Below are 16,897 nucleotides of genomic sequence, written 5' to 3'. Positions count from 1 at the left end.
CTTTACATAGGTCAGCATTGGGACATGATGAATCCAGGTGTTCCTGTGACGCCTCTGCTGAGATACACTCTGCTGTACAGCCTGCTAAATCTTATTATTGGCCGCTTGACACTACGCTCCAGAGAGCAAAGAATCATTTAGTTAAATAAGATTATCTGTAAAATATTACAATCCAGTGCACAGTTTACAAATTATGATTTATAGAATATTTTTTAGATTTATTGCTGCGGTGGCTCTAAAAAGAAAGTATCGGTAAGGGTCCAATTGGTTACATCACTGCAGCTTAACAAAAACCTCCCATAAAAAAAACAAAAAAAAAAAACAGCTATAGTAAATAAATACTGTAATTGTATTCATTACAGTACAAAATTGGGGTTTTGTTATTTCCCCAGTCATAACATTAGCACGTGGGGAATCATTGGTGACTTTCATTTACTGCTGCAGTGGCCCTAAAAGAAAGTAATGGTAAGGGTCCAATTGGTTACATCACTGCAGCCTAACACCCCCCTCCCCAAAAAACAAAAACAAAAAACAGCTATAATAAACAAACACTGTAATTGTTTGTATTTTTTTTAATTCCCCAGTCATAACATTAACATGTGGGGAATCATTGGTGACTTTCATCTAAACACAACATGGACCCAGATCAATGAGACTGATAGAGTCAGTAAAGTCAGTTTCTCAAAACTTGCTGGATTTGTAATTCAGCAGGACAGATCCTTTAACTAGCTTTCCGGGCAATAGTCTTTACTTTCTGTGTCTTTGTTGCTGTGATACAATCTTTGACAGGCAATGCAGCATTTTAGGTTAAAAGGATGGGGCTTCCAGGGGAAGAAGATTCATTCAACATATCAGATGTTCTAAAGAGTGAAGTGCGAGACCTTTATGGTGCAGCAATAAAGAAGATGTAATTAAAAATGTCTTCTAGAAATATACTGTACATAAGAGCACAGGATTTTCTGTAAAAAAAAAAACAGTGTGAAGGTCGCAGTGCTTTAAAGGTCTGTCAACTCTCATGGACCACTAATACCTTCATGACATATCACTCTGCAGGATGAAGATAATGTTCTACAAGTCTGGATGGTGCACTTAAAACTTATTCTAAAACAAAATTATATATATATATATATATATATATATAAATCCTTAAATTAATCTTTGACACAAAAAGGTGGATGCATCCCACTGGCTTTCAGAAGACTCCATCAGTGCCCTAAAAATTTTTAGTGGCACAAGATATAATTATGCGAGGTGCAGCACCAGGACTGATTATCAGATCTGGACCTGGAGATGTGCATGGGGACAGATTCTACACCCGTCCTGTTTATTTTTCACCAAAGCCCACTTTTGAAAATGGATCCAAAATGAACATGGAAGAACAGGTATTTCTGTCCTGTGCTCATCTCTACCTGGATCACAGCAGCCTGGGCAGCACGGTGGCTCAGTGGTTAGCACACTGGCATCTGCAGTGCTGGGTCCCAGGTTTGAATCTCGTCCAGAACGCTATCTGCATGGAGTTTGCAGGTTCTCCCTGTGTTTGAGTGTTTTCCCCGGGTACACCGGTTTCCTCCCACATTCCAAAAACATGCAGTTAGGTTAATTGGATTCCCTCCAAAATTGAACTTTATCAGACTGTGGTAATGACATATGACTATGGTAGGGACATTTGATTATGAGCCCCTTTGGGGGACAGCTACTGACTTATGGACTTTGTACAGTGCTGTGTAATATGTTGGCGCTATATAAAGACAAGGTAATATTAATCACAGTGTTATATTACTAGTCTACATTTCATGATGTCAAACTCTGATAGGCACATTTTTAACCTTTTATTAAAGTTGTGTGATTAGGTTTGGGTATGTGCCAGATTTTGGGGGAAGGAGGGTTTGTAGACCAGAGATGGGCTTCGCGATCCAGACTTGCAGAACACTAACTAATGGGGGTATTTAAATCTAATCTTCAATCGTACCTCGCCATGGACTTATTTAGTTGAGATAAATGATGTTTTCAATACAATTATGTGCTGTTGTGACAAGTAACTGTAGTTGCCCTGTAATTTGCCATGACTATGATGTAATTTTGTATATTGCACACTTTCATAAACATACTTTTCCAGCAGAGTGAGGGCTGTGGTGGGGTTGACTCGCAGATATTTACAATTCGGTTGTCCGTAGTCAGCCAGGTAAGTTGACCAGTCCCATTTGATGAAAAGGTCCAGCAACTGCAAAAAGGAAAGGAAATATTGGTCAGAGGTTTGTGTGATTTACATTAGTGGTTGGAAATGGTAAATACTGCAATGTGTAGACAGACGTAGGCAATAGCAATAAAGCTAACTATACACTTGGCTCCTATTATTATTATTATTATTATTACACAGTATTTATATAGCGCCATCATATTACGCAGCGCTGTAAAAAGTCCGTAGTCATGTCACTAACAGTCCCTCAAAGGAGCTCACAATCTAATGTCCCTACTATAGTCATATGTCATTAATGTAGTCTAAGATCAATTTAGGGGGAAGCCAATTAACCTAACTGCATGTTTTTGGGATGTGGGAGGAAACCGGAGTACCCGGAGGAAACCCACGCATCCACAGAAGCCAGGAGGTTTCACACTGTTTATCCTAAGTTCCTCTACACAGATTTACTCTCCATCAATACCTTTATTGGGATTTTGACTGGACAAGTTGTAATTACTGTCCTTATTACTGGGGGTTGGTTATCACCTTAATTAATACTTTGCTATATATTCTACAAGACCATACCCAATTACTGCAAGTGCCAAAGATCTGTTGATAAATCAATACCCCTGAAGAAGCCTATTAGGGCGAAATGGGTTGGGTACAGCAATCAACACAAATAATATGATTGGATATTGGAATATTATGTATGGCAAAAAAATGTATTTGGTTAGATGTTTGATGTGTAGAACTGCTCTTGGGCCAAATTGAAAAGCACACCAACAAATCCCTTTTTGGGTGTGAGTTGAGTTTTTCCAGTATGCACAGAATGCCCCTTTGGGGCCAATGTAAAAAGCATCACAAGAAAGGATTGTGATTGATTTTCTTGAAACTGTTATGTTTTTTGTTTATATATTGGTTATTGTTTATTGTACTCATCAATATAATACATTATTTTGTGCCTAGAAAGACCCTGCTTTTTCTTTTTCATTCTTATTCCTTACCTAGCTATACACATGGCTGATTTCAGCTGACTTCAATTGCTTTCTAGTCACATGAAATCTCGAAAATGACAAGCAATATCAAGCAATTTACCACATATGAGTTTGACCTACCACCAGAATTTATAGTCAAAGTCACACCTGGACACTAAAATACCAGTGCATTATCGAAATGACAAGAATATGAAACCTGAAAAAACTACAAAATGTGTAAAAAAAAGATTAGATTTATCATGTGGGACAATTCCAATTCCTTGCAGTAGATTAAAGCCACCATTCGAGATTCAAATGCTCTATCATGTTGCACAAGTGTGGAAAGTTAACGGAGACTTTATGTAGGTTTGACGATCATTTACAAAAATGAATAATAAGACGTGGGAGGTAATCCCTATAGGTATTTAATAATCTGGAATGTCAGGGTTAAATCATGCTTTCTTAGCCATTTTGCTACACACGGTAACCTCCAGCTGACACCGTATGGCTATAACACCTTGCTGGAAGCCTCTTCTAAATATTCCACTTAAACTTTTCACCTTTGAACCAAAAAAACATAATAAAATTCAAGCACACAGGCATTTGAGAGTCACGGGAGTTTCAGCGTTTCAGTCTGTACCTTCTGGGGAAGATTCCAAAACGAAATATGCAAATACCATCAATTCTTTTAAGCCTGCCGTCTGCGCGATTCAGGGCCATGCATCAAACGTGACAGGACACACACTCACAGAAAAATGTATTTACTAAAATCCTATTTGAGTGCCGGATTAACATAGCAGGTCTGGCTGGGCGGATGTCAGTTTGTGTCAATCAAACGGGGAAATGTCAAAGTGCGAGGGAAAGGAGGGAGGGGGACGGAGTGCTTCATCTGAAGCAGGTCATTATTAGAATATTTAATTGTGCGTGGCGACACTTGAACTACCAAAAAAAAGGCTTAGTGGCTGCAAATATTGGCTGTGCTGCTGGTGGAGCCTGCAATTTGGTCAAATATTACCAAAAGGGGTAAACTATATAAGGTGGCTAGGAATCACGTCCGATTCCCCCCGTACAGCAGGGAAAAAAAAAATACCTCCTTCCACCCTTCTCCTTTCATGTATTATTATTTTATATTGTTATTATTCTTATTTTATAATTTTTTTTTATAATGTTATTTAATTATTATTTTTATTATTAATATTATTTATTTATATTATATTTTATATTATATAATATTATGTAATATTATGTATTATGACATTTATTATTTTGTGCATTTTCTGGTCATTATACAGAAACATTCCAGAGCTCTATTGAGAATTTTTGGACCCTTTGAGGAACTTGACAGTTTTACGACTGGCTCTTAGAACAAGGCCAAAAAAAAAAACAATGAACAGTGCAATGTAGGACCCCTGTATCTGTAAGAGTCGGGTGCTGGAAAGGGTTCCAGACATCCCCTACTCCAACAAATAGTTTGTGTCATTAGAGGTTCCTGGTAATATGTTGTCACTGGGACAGGGTAAATCATTCCAAAAGCTGACCTTTCCTCACTTTACAAATCTATAAAAAAGAAAATAAAAAAAAGTTTGAGCTGGACTTACCCTACAACATTCTTTTAAACAATCACAAGGTAAAACGAGCACCCAAGGTGGCTGAAGGTGAACTTCAGATTTTTTTTATTTGTATCCCAGTTGGGGACATTACCCTTTCTGTCTGTGTCTTCAACTGGAAACTAAGCAAAAACGTCTTTTTACTTTGAGAGCTAGAACTTCTGACAATGCTTTTATTGCAGTGGGTGTCTTCCAGTGTCTCTGATACATATAAGAAAAGTGGAATATCTTCCCAGTGGGGTTACATACAAACCTGATAGGAATAGTAAACTTGACTTCCAGCTTTCCATTTAGTCTTACAGTGTTGTACATGAGATCCTCTCCTGGACTGAAATTACCTTCCCTGACATCTTTGCAAACTTTGATCTTTGTCATTTCCTGAATGGAGGAGCATCTAGCCCTTTCTTTCACAGCCTGACTATATAACTCAATTGCATTTCAGTTCTTTCAATCATGGAGGTTTCCATTACATGTGGGAGTTATCTAGAGCAATCTATTTGCTAGCCTAGGCATTATTATTATTACACAGTATTTATATAGCGCCATCATATTACGCAGCGCTGTAAAAAGTCCGTAGTCATGTCACTAACTGTCCCTCAAAGGAGCTCACAATCTAATGTCCCTACTATAGTCATTATTGTAGTCTAAGGTCAATTTAGGGGGAAGCCAATTAACTTACCTGCACATTTTTGGGAGGAAACCGTACCCGGAGGAAACCCACGCAGACACGGGGAGAACCTGCAAACTCCACACAGATAGTGTCCTAGCTGGGATTCGAACCTAGGACCTAGCGCTGCAAAGGCCGGCCACCGTGCTGCCCACCACTCCACACTACCATCCACCCATCAATGCACTTTTTATGTGCACATATCCTACCAAATGAATTTTAATACAGTATATGTCCACATTGGACAGTACAACAAAAACACCTTATAATCCTAATAAAGATCCACTGCACTAAAATCTGAAACAATTATCCACCCCAGTTCTCTACTATAAATTATGCAACCCCTTCTCTATATCGAATGGAGACAAAGAGTAGTGCAAATAAGAAGAGCAGCCAAGAGCGACAATGCTGCTTCACCACAGAGACAGTAGAGGTAGGGAGGGAGGACAGGAAGTGTTACTGGCTGGACCACTAGGTAATAATAAAGCAGAAAGGAAGCAAATTTGGGCATTACATTGAAGGACTAAGTAAGTGCAGTGTTCTACCCGGCCCCTTTTAGCTGGGCGCACCACCCGACACTTTTCAGTAATCACCCGGCTGTTTTTGGGTAGGTACTGAAAATTTGGGTCACAATATAGGAACTGCCACCCACCTACAGCTTCTTCCCAGCTAAAAAACCTTGGAAGAATACTGAAATGGTTATAAATAAGAGGCTTGTTCTTGGCTTTATAAATATTCTAAACATTTATAGGACTAAACAGATCATGCATGCATGAGAACTGCACATGATCTGCAAAACTAACTGTTCATGCTTATATTAACTAACAAATGAGAATTATTTCATAACAATAGCTAAAAATGACAAGAGAAAAATGAACATATTTCTGAGCAGTATTGATCTCTCAGGAGATGAAGCAGCTACAAGATCTGAATTCCTATGCGGATTCCTGAGTCGGCGTGTACACCTGTCCAGAGCTGCAGGAGGAGGAGGGTGTGTGTACATAGAGAATCCCGCGCTGAGTCATTTTCTGTGTCTTCACCTCTCGGTGAACTCGCACATTCACCCGCCACTGAACCTGCGCGCCTAGCTTCCGAATAACACAAACACATTACCAGTGATTACACTCTACAGCTGGCCCATAATGCTGATTTGACATATCGTTCAGGGAAGTTTCAAGAGGGCACGACGAGAATTTCCATAGAGGAAATGGAATATCAATCTAGGGATTAAAAAAAAAAAGAAACAGACACAGTAGTGCTTTTTCAGACAGACACAGGATAACTTTATCATTTATAAATAGCAAACCATTGCACCGTTAATTGGCAAAGAGCAGAAGAAAATGTGGCTTTAGGGGGTGAAATACATATACAGTGGTCATGTGGGGAGATCTGGTGGGGTGCAGGACCTTATGATGGATCAGCTTCACAGGGATCATTCAAGGATATCTTCAATTCAATACATATGGGTTTTTTTTTAGTATTATTATTAGATGTGATGGGTGAATTAGTTTTCTTATACTTAGGAAAATAAAGAAAATAACATATAATTTCATCTTGGCAGGTGTGCCATGTCTATGTAAGTTCCTGTGCATCAAATTAAAAGAAAACACAATTGTATCTTCCTTGCAAAGAATCTTCTGCAAAGTACAGATTGCCCTCACACCCCACTTTATGAGAAAAGGAAGGAAAGTGTTTGTTGTTTGAAGTAGGTGAGCAACTTTGGTGACATAAGTTCAGTGACATAAGATCTGTTATTGTACAACGTGCAAAAAATGGAAAAAGAATAAGTAATGCAAGCAGGCAGCTTTTCTCAATCTTTTTACCATGGGGGGAATCACTGAAATAACTTTCAGGTCTTCAGGGAACCCCCACCATAATTGCTATACCCACAGCTCATATATCTTATCCTTACCGATAGCCAAAAATTGGTGTCAATAAAACTCACCTGAGAAGTCCAAACTACTTGTTGCTCAACCAAACCCCTAGCAATCTTTGGAGGAACCCTGGTGGAGAAATACTGCTCCAAAGACTCATAAGCTACGTTACGATATACTATCATTTTATTTTGGGGTTTAAATCTACTTTAATCAGCTCAGAAGTGCAGGCAACCCCTCTATTAAACCACTCTTGTAAAATGAAAAGGGATTTGCCAGTCACTACAGGTTTGTAAGGCACCATACCAATGCACTATAGAGAAGTACATTGCACTTTGGGGAATGCAGCTACATCATTGTACGATGTGCTGTGTAATACAATGCACATAAAAGATCTGAACTAGTTCTCTGCACAGCAGTAATGTGAGAGAAGATTATGATAAAGAATGTTTAGGAAGGAAAAAGTGATTGAGGAGAAGAGAAGTGACCTTTGCACACAATAGGGAACAATCCGGAGTGGAAAAACATGTGCTTTGTTTGACAAAGCAAAATTGCAAGGGACATTGGACATAGGGCAAGTGGGGACATCGATCCCAAGGAGAAGACACATGACAACACTCCGAAATTGGTGGTTTTTTTAAGGACTCTATCTTGTGTTTGGCATAAAACAAGCACTCAAAGAAGAAAGAAATCTTCTTTTTATAGTCTGTCCCTAAGGCGGACCTGTCATAATTCACATTTATAGGGTACATGTCAGCGATGGCAATATGATAAAGTTAGCACATTTAGGAAGCCTGTCATACCCTGTATGGAGAAAGCACAAAATAAAGTTTCCCCTTTGCCTAATCCATCTTGCAGTGGTTTAGGTAATTGACTTTTTTAATTTTAGCTTTTTTAGCTACACATTGTATCTTATTCTGTTTGTTTCCACTAATGATACCGTCATTTAATAATCAGCCATAATTTGTTTCTTGCTGTCAAGTATGTAATAGCTGAAAATATTTGTGAGAGTGAGCATTCCCCATTTCTTTCAGCAGGTCATGAAGGAAGAAAGGTAGTAAACAGATGATTGCTGCGGTTAGGCGCTGTGGAGGAGAAAGTGATGGGAGCTGATGACAGATTAGTGACAGGATGTCTACACACAAGCTGGAGAAGAGGAGCGTCACTGATGCTCAGACTAAACAGGGATATGCTGTATATGAAGCTGTCCTCTCCTATCTGTATGAAGTCAGAATTCCAGGGCAGACATAGCCTGCAGACCTGGCTTCTAACACAGAAGCTGGCTTTGGGTGGTTCAGTGCCCTTTTTTAAGTTGGGGAAACCTCTACAAGTTCTGCCACCTGTATGAATAGGAAAGTATGGCCAGCATTTGGAATGAACGACCCTCACTACTTTTCTACTTGTGTATGCAAATACAACAATCATATACTGACTAACAATGAGTTATTTATCATTCATGTCTAAATTTTCATATCTCCAAACCTGTGTTACATTCCAATTTCTTTACACCAGTGCCACCTATATTTGTGTGTTTCCAATCCATTCCCGTAGACCAATGTCCCCAGCTAAACCTGTGTCCCCATCAGGACTGAATCAGTACTTTTTTCTTTCCCTAGGTCACATAACTTGTGCAAATATGGGAGAGCGGCCATAATGATAGTGGGAGGTCATAGGGGAGGCATGATGGAACAGCCCTAGGCTAAGCATTTTTAGGGTATAAAATGATAGTAAAACTGCCATGATAGCAGTACAAATGCCACCTCTAGGCCACAGTGCTGCAGAGAAATCCAGCCCTGGTCCCAACAAGTGTCAACGTCAGCTTCTAAGTGTCCGTCATCTTTTGCGCTTCATTAGTGAGCTTTCACAACTGGGGAACCTTAGTCTGTGTCTACACCGGTTTCACCGCCACCATTAGTTCCTCACACCTATGTCTCAAAAAAGTTTCAATTGCATATTGTTTTGTCCATTATCTTTCTTTTACTTTACTCCTGTACCTCCACTGTTCCTGCCTAATCGTCATTGCAGCATCTCTACATCTGTGTTTCCATAAGTATCACCTTCAATTCTGTCCTGCACCATCCTTACCCCCTAACTCCAGGGAACTTACTAGAATCACCCACCTTGATGTCACATCATCATAATGTCTTCCCTTCAGCATCTGCACCACCATGTCCTGCTTAGCTACTACAATACAAATATATATGGATACACGATTTAATGTAGTACAAAGTACCATCACAAATTCTTAGAAAATAGACCTTGAATACGTCAAACCCAAAATTTGATTCTTGTCCAAAGTATAGAATACTAAATGCAATACTTATTTAAAAATGTTATGGAACTTCAATCATACCAAAGCAATTTGTGGAAATTAATTGGCACCTCCCCAGCTACCACTGTTTGCAGTTGACCAGTATTCCTTGTCCACCCATGTAAATTTCTAAGGGTTTTAAGCTGGACTCCATCTGAAGAGTATTAGGTGCCAGTAGACTTTAAGCATGCTTTGAGCTGGTTGGAGTGGTCAGGTAAAAGTGAAAACAGATAGGTAAAAATAGTACGGCTTTACCCATTCCCTAATCTTCAAAATACAAAATCGATTTTAGATATAATGTAATTCTTTAGCAGCAGATTGGCAGCCTTAATTCTGGTCCCACCAGTAACATTGCTGTTTGAGTATTGGATACCGGTCCACTTTACATCATCCAACAAGCTGTGTCCAGTTCTAATATTAGCTACAGATCAGACTAAAGTCATAACATAGACATAAGTCTCTCCACACATATATTAAAGGGGACAGGTTCTTCCTCCTGCCAGGAGAGTTCATTTCAGTTACACAGGGTTGTCCAGGGGCCACTGAGTGAAAGGGCTGCTGGGATTTGTCAGTGTAAACTCTGGATGGCCTCCTCCAAATAATACTTCATAGCAAGTGACGCTTAATACACAGAGCGAAGCAAGCTGGGGATTTCTCCAGGGATTATTCTATGTCTCCCAAATGATATGTCCGGAGGGAGCGGGGGCATTCCGAAATGAGTGGGTCACGGACAGGTAAAGGAAGGGACTTTTACAACAAAGCTTAAACAAACTGTCACAGTATGGGATTGCAGAGATTGTGCCAATAACTATACAGGTGAAATGGATATCTGACATTTATTTACAGCTGAAGTTTAATCTGCTCATCCAGAAATCAATTTGAAGGAAAATTATACAGTAATATGTAATTACTGATACAATGTTCCTTTTTAAGGAATCCCAGCTTTTTATTCTTGCCATGTAAATTGACTTTGCTTGCCACAATGCCTGCAAGGTTTTGTTGCCCTATGCCCACCAGGGGTGCTGTGCTCAGCTGCAGTGACCGCTTCTCTTAGCAATTACTAGACCTGCCTTGCAGAGGTATTTTCCAACTAATCCTTCATCCACTTTGCTGTACAGATGGCTGAAGCATGCTCCAAAAACTGTCAAAATAAAACTATTTATGGCACCTTGAAGCAGGAATGGAAAGAGCGGATGCAGGGTAACTGGAGACAGAAGGTCTCTTCCACGTGAGGTAACCTCTGGATGGCCTCTCCAAAGAACAGACTTCTGAGAAACACATCTTGTCGCAAGTGAGCCTAGGAAGCCATGCTGAGTATTTCTGAGGTAACCTGTCACTGGCTACGACAGGCCGAGGCTTAGAAAGAAAAAAAAAAAAAGAAAAAAAAAAAGAACCTTTGCGTGCCTAAATGAAACTCCAGTCTGCTTGAAAAAGTTAAAACGAACTCCAAGTGAGTTCTCTCAAGGACTTTAGCAGAAGTTGTCATATTCCTAGAAACTTTTGTATAGAAAATATTAAGGCAAGCTGCTGCATTGCACTTGCTGAAACCTTTTCTCAGATCAATAGGAGGCCATACCTGTGCTATAATAAAAGTGATTAAAAAAAAAAAAAAAACAGTACCCCTGAATCCCTTAACCTACACCCAATAAACCTTCTTGCATAATTATATAGCCGGGGTTTTAGCAGTACTGACCCACTGATCTCTCCAGGCCTTTTAACTGGGCCCACCACCCGGCACTTTTAAGTGACCACCCTGCTGTTTTTGGGTAATTATTGATAAGTTGGACACAATACAGGGGCTGCCACCTGCCTACAGGGTTCTTCCCACCCAGCCTAAAAAAATTCTTGGGAAAATAAAATCTGCTTACTCCAGGAAGTATTACCTGGTGTCTCCAGTATTATATGACCACATCACAAGATGTACAGAAGGGGTGTGAACTGTTGGTTGACGTATTCATTGACATTGGCTTAGTCTGGTAAAGTTCCACGGCTTTTCAATGAGCAGGTTACAGACTGAAATAAAACATGGGACGATGAAATGCATAGCAAAAACCTACGGGTGTAATATGCTTGGTATGCCCTATGTATAGAGTATGGGAAATCTGGATCATAAGACCCACTGAACAGAATTTACACATGCTCTGCTTTGTTCCTGTAATTTTACCTTATAGATGCAGTTTGATTTAAAAAGGCCCAAACCTTATGCTGCTGACGCCTAGCTTATGTTTGCTGTACATTTTGGCCTATGCTGAAACCATAGCAAGGGTAAATACCATGACTGTTTTATAAAATTTATTATTATATGTGATATTTTATGGTACCTAATGTTTGATTTGAAATATCTATTTTTTTTTTAGCTTCTTGGTAATACACTGCTATCTATGCCCTGAGGAAGCAATCTCATCTGCGGAAAACACGTTGGGTATATTGGATAGCACTTGAATAGCTCGTCTTTGTTTACTGAAGATCTGTTGCTAAAATTGGTTTTATTTAATAATTTATATTGTCTAAAAATATGTATATATTTTATTGATAGGAAAAAACGTTTTCTATGAAAAATAATTGTTTTTCTATTAATCATTGCCAGCAAGTCCCTGTTGGTTAGTTTGTTTGTATACAATTTTTGAGGGATATGGCAATTTTTTTGTGTAACAGAATAGATACTTCATCTTCCTTCCTGTTCCTGTGGAGCCTCTTTAAACCTAAGAGCCTTTTTTCCTTCTTCAATGGCTTGTGTTTTGTTGAAATCTTTGAATTTCAGCACAGCACGTTGCTTTCTTTATTTCAAACCACTTCTTCAACTGTGTTTTATCAAGCTGCGGGTAATAAAAAAGGCGCACATGGCGTGTCGATGTTTATTCAGTGGAATTATTGATTTAACCATTTCCTGCCAATTAAACTGCCATTATGAGAAGTTGAAGCAGATTTATCTGACGGTAATAGAGAACAGTCTATAAGCATATACGCTGCTTCCAGATCATTTCAGCCATCAGACAATTCATATTGTTTATACAAAGAGCCGCCATGGCGTACGTCGTATATATTACGTATGCATGGCGAGCCCATACATTAACGCAGAAAGCTTTAATCCTGTGCCGACATCACAAACCACTTTGTACGACGACGCTTCCAACTTTACAATTCTGGCCAAGTAAGAGCTGAGACGGGGAACAATTCTTTATGAATGTTGGAGGGAGGGAATGTATATTTTGGGGAGGTCATGACCTGGTTTAGGAAGGAACCATATTAGTTATCTCTAAAGTGCAAACTGATGTGACCTATAGGGTGGTAGTGTGTGAGGGACAACTCAATGTAGCATAGATCCTTGATAAACATATCTGCACCCAGGTACTTTCCAAAGCTGGAACAATATTCCTGTAGACCTGTGCACAGATAACTCCAGCCAAACAGCAAAATACATACCTCAAGCAATGTTAAAATATTGAACAGTTTTGGCAGCAGTGACTGAAAATTTCCAGCGTCTGACTCTTTCGGAGATGTTGGTCCCATGTACTGGTCACTACATCACTGGCATCTAACACACCTGGAAGTGGCAAATGCTGACTACAGGCAGGACGTTTTAGCATTCCATCGAATCATATCATCAAATTGACCAAAAATGCTTCTGAATTCAAAAGGCCAAAAGTGATCAGTATGAAAAGAACCTCAGTTGTCCAGTTGGAAAATGTTCATTGAGCAAACAAGTATCTGCTGAGTTCTTAAGACCTCTCAACTGAATTCTGTTTAACTAAAGGATAGGCATATGTTTATTACATTCTTGTACCATGTGTTGACTGCAGAGTACAGTAGTAGTAGTAGTAGTAGTAGTACAAACAGTTGTCGTTTAGACAGAACAAGTCAATCAAACTAAACCTTGAATGAATAATGCCAGGCATATACTATTAAATGAAGGCTGGGTTGAAGCTCCCGTGCTTTGCCTTCAAATCCCCCCACAGTTCTTGTCGCACCTACCTTTTTGATCTGATAAAAAATACCCCCTAGCCACGCTCTTTGTTCCTCCAATTATCTAATAATGACTTCCTCCCTCATAGTTTCATCACACGCACGGCTCCAAGATTTTCTAGAGCCGCCACGACTCTCTGGAATGGTCTTCCTTGCCCTATTCAGCTCCTACTTTCTGCACAAGAGCTCCCTAAAACCTAAATTTTCAAACTTCCCTACCAGTCTTCTGTCTTATAACCCTCACTACCATTACCCACCATTCCATATCCTCCCCTACTATTGTTTTACTTCACCCTCCTCTCGGATTGTAAGCTCTTCGGGGCAGGGTCCTCTTCTCTTTCTTTGTCACTGTCTGCATCTGTCATTTAAAACCCCTATTTAGTGTACAGCGCTTCATAATATGTTGGCGCTATATAAATCCTGTTTATTATTATTATTATTAATAATGATCTGGAAAAGGATTAGTATTTCTGTGATCTAAAAATGTTCTGGGTATAGTGACTGTTTTACTGGCTCACATCACTCAAAATCGAACAGATTCCAGCAACGATTTCTATGAACATTGAATGAGACCCCCACCAATGATAGTTTTGTCCTGCTTGATGCTTTAGAAAGTTATGCAGTTGATGATTGCCCACTGCTCTCGATCAATGAAAATACAGCCTTTCCTAACGAATAATAGATTGTTTTTATCTGTCAGGATCTATGGAGAAAAGCCCTAATTGTTAATAGATCTTTATTTGACTATGTTTTCACACAATCAATTTCTTAATCTACGCTTTAGCCTGGAATAGCTCCGCTAGCGAGCGATGATCAACGTCAAGAATGGCAGCACTGACAAGTATTAGTCCTATAATGATTTTGTTTTTTCAGTATTTCACAACTGGGTTATGCAAAATATTTATTAATCAATTTCAAAGAATACATCTATTCCAAAATCCTGTTGGCCATTGGTGACCATTGGGACCATTTCCATTGGGAATCCGACGGTACAGTTTCCTTTATATAGACCTCACTGTAAAATGTTCATGGTAGCCCCCATATACATGTAATACTGGTGCTTGTCTAGTGCTATACTATAACTACGGATGGATCTCAATATGACAATATTTGGAATACAACGTTGACTTCATGTTACACGCTCAGTAACTACACCAGAAACAGACAAGCAATTAGGATGGTGTGTTGTGACCCATATTATTCTTTTAATGATTTTGGGTTTTTTTTCAGTATTTCACAACTTGGTTAAGCAAAAGATTTATTAAACAATTTCAAAGAATACATCTATTCCAAAATCCTGTTGGCCATTGGTGACCATTGGGAATCCGACGGTATAGTTTCCTTTAATATAGACCTCACTGTAAAATGTTCATGGTAGCCCCCATATACATGGTAATACTGGTGCTTATCTAGTGCTATACTATAACTACGGATGGATCTCATGATGACAATATTTGGAATACAACGTTGACTTCATGTTACACGCTCAGTAACTACACCAGAAACAGACAAGCAATTAGGATGGTGTGTTGTGACCCAGTATGCTACATATTTGATGTCTTCCATTAGTGATACCCTAAGCCCGTGGGAAACTGAAATCAATGACATGTTCTCAACAGGTACTGAACTTGTGAACTCAATCATTTAGAAATGTGAGAATGATTAGCACTTTCCAAAGACAACTGGGATAAGGTGACATCACCTCACCTGGATCCCCCAAATCCACCAATGTTCCCTGTTGGTTTCAGTGAGGTTAATTAAACAAAAAGGTCTAGTAAATGGTAAATAAGACATTACTGTAAGATATATCACCTACAGTAGTGTGCCCTTCTGACCATGAGATTTTTAGAAGCAAAACATGCCCTTCCCAGCCGCTATACTTATGACTGCTAGTCTGTGGAAGTTATGTAGACCTGTCCAAGATCTAAGCAACCATAATTTGTAATGTACAAACACATACAAGGGTGAATTTATAAAAAAGTATCTGTGAATCTCATTAATATTAATGATGGCAGGCTATTGCAAAGAAAACAAAAAAAAATGTTACATAAACAGCAAGGCAAGGGTGCACCTAGTACTATAAACTTAGGTGTTCACAGGCGGCTGCTGGTAGTTGGCACCTTAGCTGTTGTTTTAGTTTCTAATGAACCAAATATTTACCATTTCATAGTGAGTGGCACTGAACAGCTTAATTACCCAAACATACAACGCTATGGGTAGCCAATAGCAAGACCAAAAACCACACAGCAGTCTCTTCGTTAAATATTGGAAAAAAAAAACAACCAGAGCTATTAATAAAGCCAACAAAGCTGGACCAATCAAAAGAAAACCTAGGCAGGAGGTAAAGAGGTTTTGGTGGGATGGTAGATTGGAAATATTGAGGTTACGAATATTAGAAATGGGGAAGCTTCTTTGTCTTTTGCAGTCCTTATCAATGTCAATAAAAAGGATGGGACATAGAAAGGTAGGTATATTTGTGGGACTTTAAAGGCAGTTCAGTACATGTTACAAAATGGGCTCAAATATAAAAAAAACAATCTTTTAACAAATATTTAACAATCTTTTATCAATCTATAAAAACAATGGATGGAAATTCCATGAAAATGCTTAGTACATAGCACCAAACAATTATGTAAATCATTGAGATGTTGTAATAGATTCTGAAAATCCAGCGCGTTTCAGTTAATCCGCTTCATCAGGGATTATACAAGCCCTCAATAGACAGAATGCACTATAATATAAACAAGTACAATAATTTATACTCTTATAACCCCAATTTTCACATTTTCAAGCAATACAATATATAATCCCTAAATACATACCAAGGGTATAAAACCACAGTATATAGTATAGAGTGTGACTAAGCCTGGCATGTGATGCAGTCATGGGAGCTCCTTCAGCAGCAAGAGAGAGAGACGCTCAAACCCGAACCAATGGATCCACTAAATCTACATTTTGTTTTAGCCCCTGCTGCTAAGCCTCTATAACTGGGGTGCCAAATCTGGCCCATGAGAAAATACTAAATGTCTACTAGAGCTGGCTCGCCGGTAGACAGTCCATGCGTCGCTAATACTACAAATCCCAGAATGCTCTACTGGCGCGTCAATCAGGACCCACAAGAGCCCCCTTCTCTGGTGACATTCATTAGTGACCTTCCTCAATTGTAGATATTTTTCCAATAAGTGTCAAGTTTGGCCCAGGACTTTGTCCAAATTTTTCATTTTGACCCACTGTGTGTTCAAGTTTGACAACCCTGCTCTATCTCATCAATCATGCAAAGTTTTTGATTTCTGTAAGTTGAAGCTTGCCTTGTGCCGCCTAC

The 16,897-nt window shown here is 39.1% G+C and overlaps 1 protein-coding gene across 4 annotated transcripts in view; it reads right to left on the bottom strand.

Annotated features, from left to right (window-relative positions):
• Positions 1 to 16,897, bottom strand: part of EXOC6B (exocyst complex component 6B) — a 186,461-nt gene that overhangs the window by 7,376 nt on the left and 162,188 nt on the right. For all 4 annotated transcript variants that reach the window (XM_072406673.1, XM_072406674.1, XM_072406675.1 and 1 more), the window contains one exon: positions 2,109 to 2,221. In XM_072406673.1, coding sequence (XP_072262774.1) covers positions 2,109 to 2,221 — 113 coding nt within the window. The remainder of the gene's footprint in view (positions 1 to 2,108; positions 2,222 to 16,897) is intronic.

The sequence above is a fragment of the Pyxicephalus adspersus genome, chromosome 3, assembly GCF_032062135.1.
Source record: "Pyxicephalus adspersus chromosome 3, UCB_Pads_2.0, whole genome shotgun sequence".
NCBI lineage: Eukaryota > Metazoa > Chordata > Amphibia > Anura > Pyxicephalidae > Pyxicephalus > Pyxicephalus adspersus.
The sequence above is the reverse complement of the archived record's forward strand: the minus strand, read 5'-3'. Positions and strand labels throughout refer to the sequence as shown.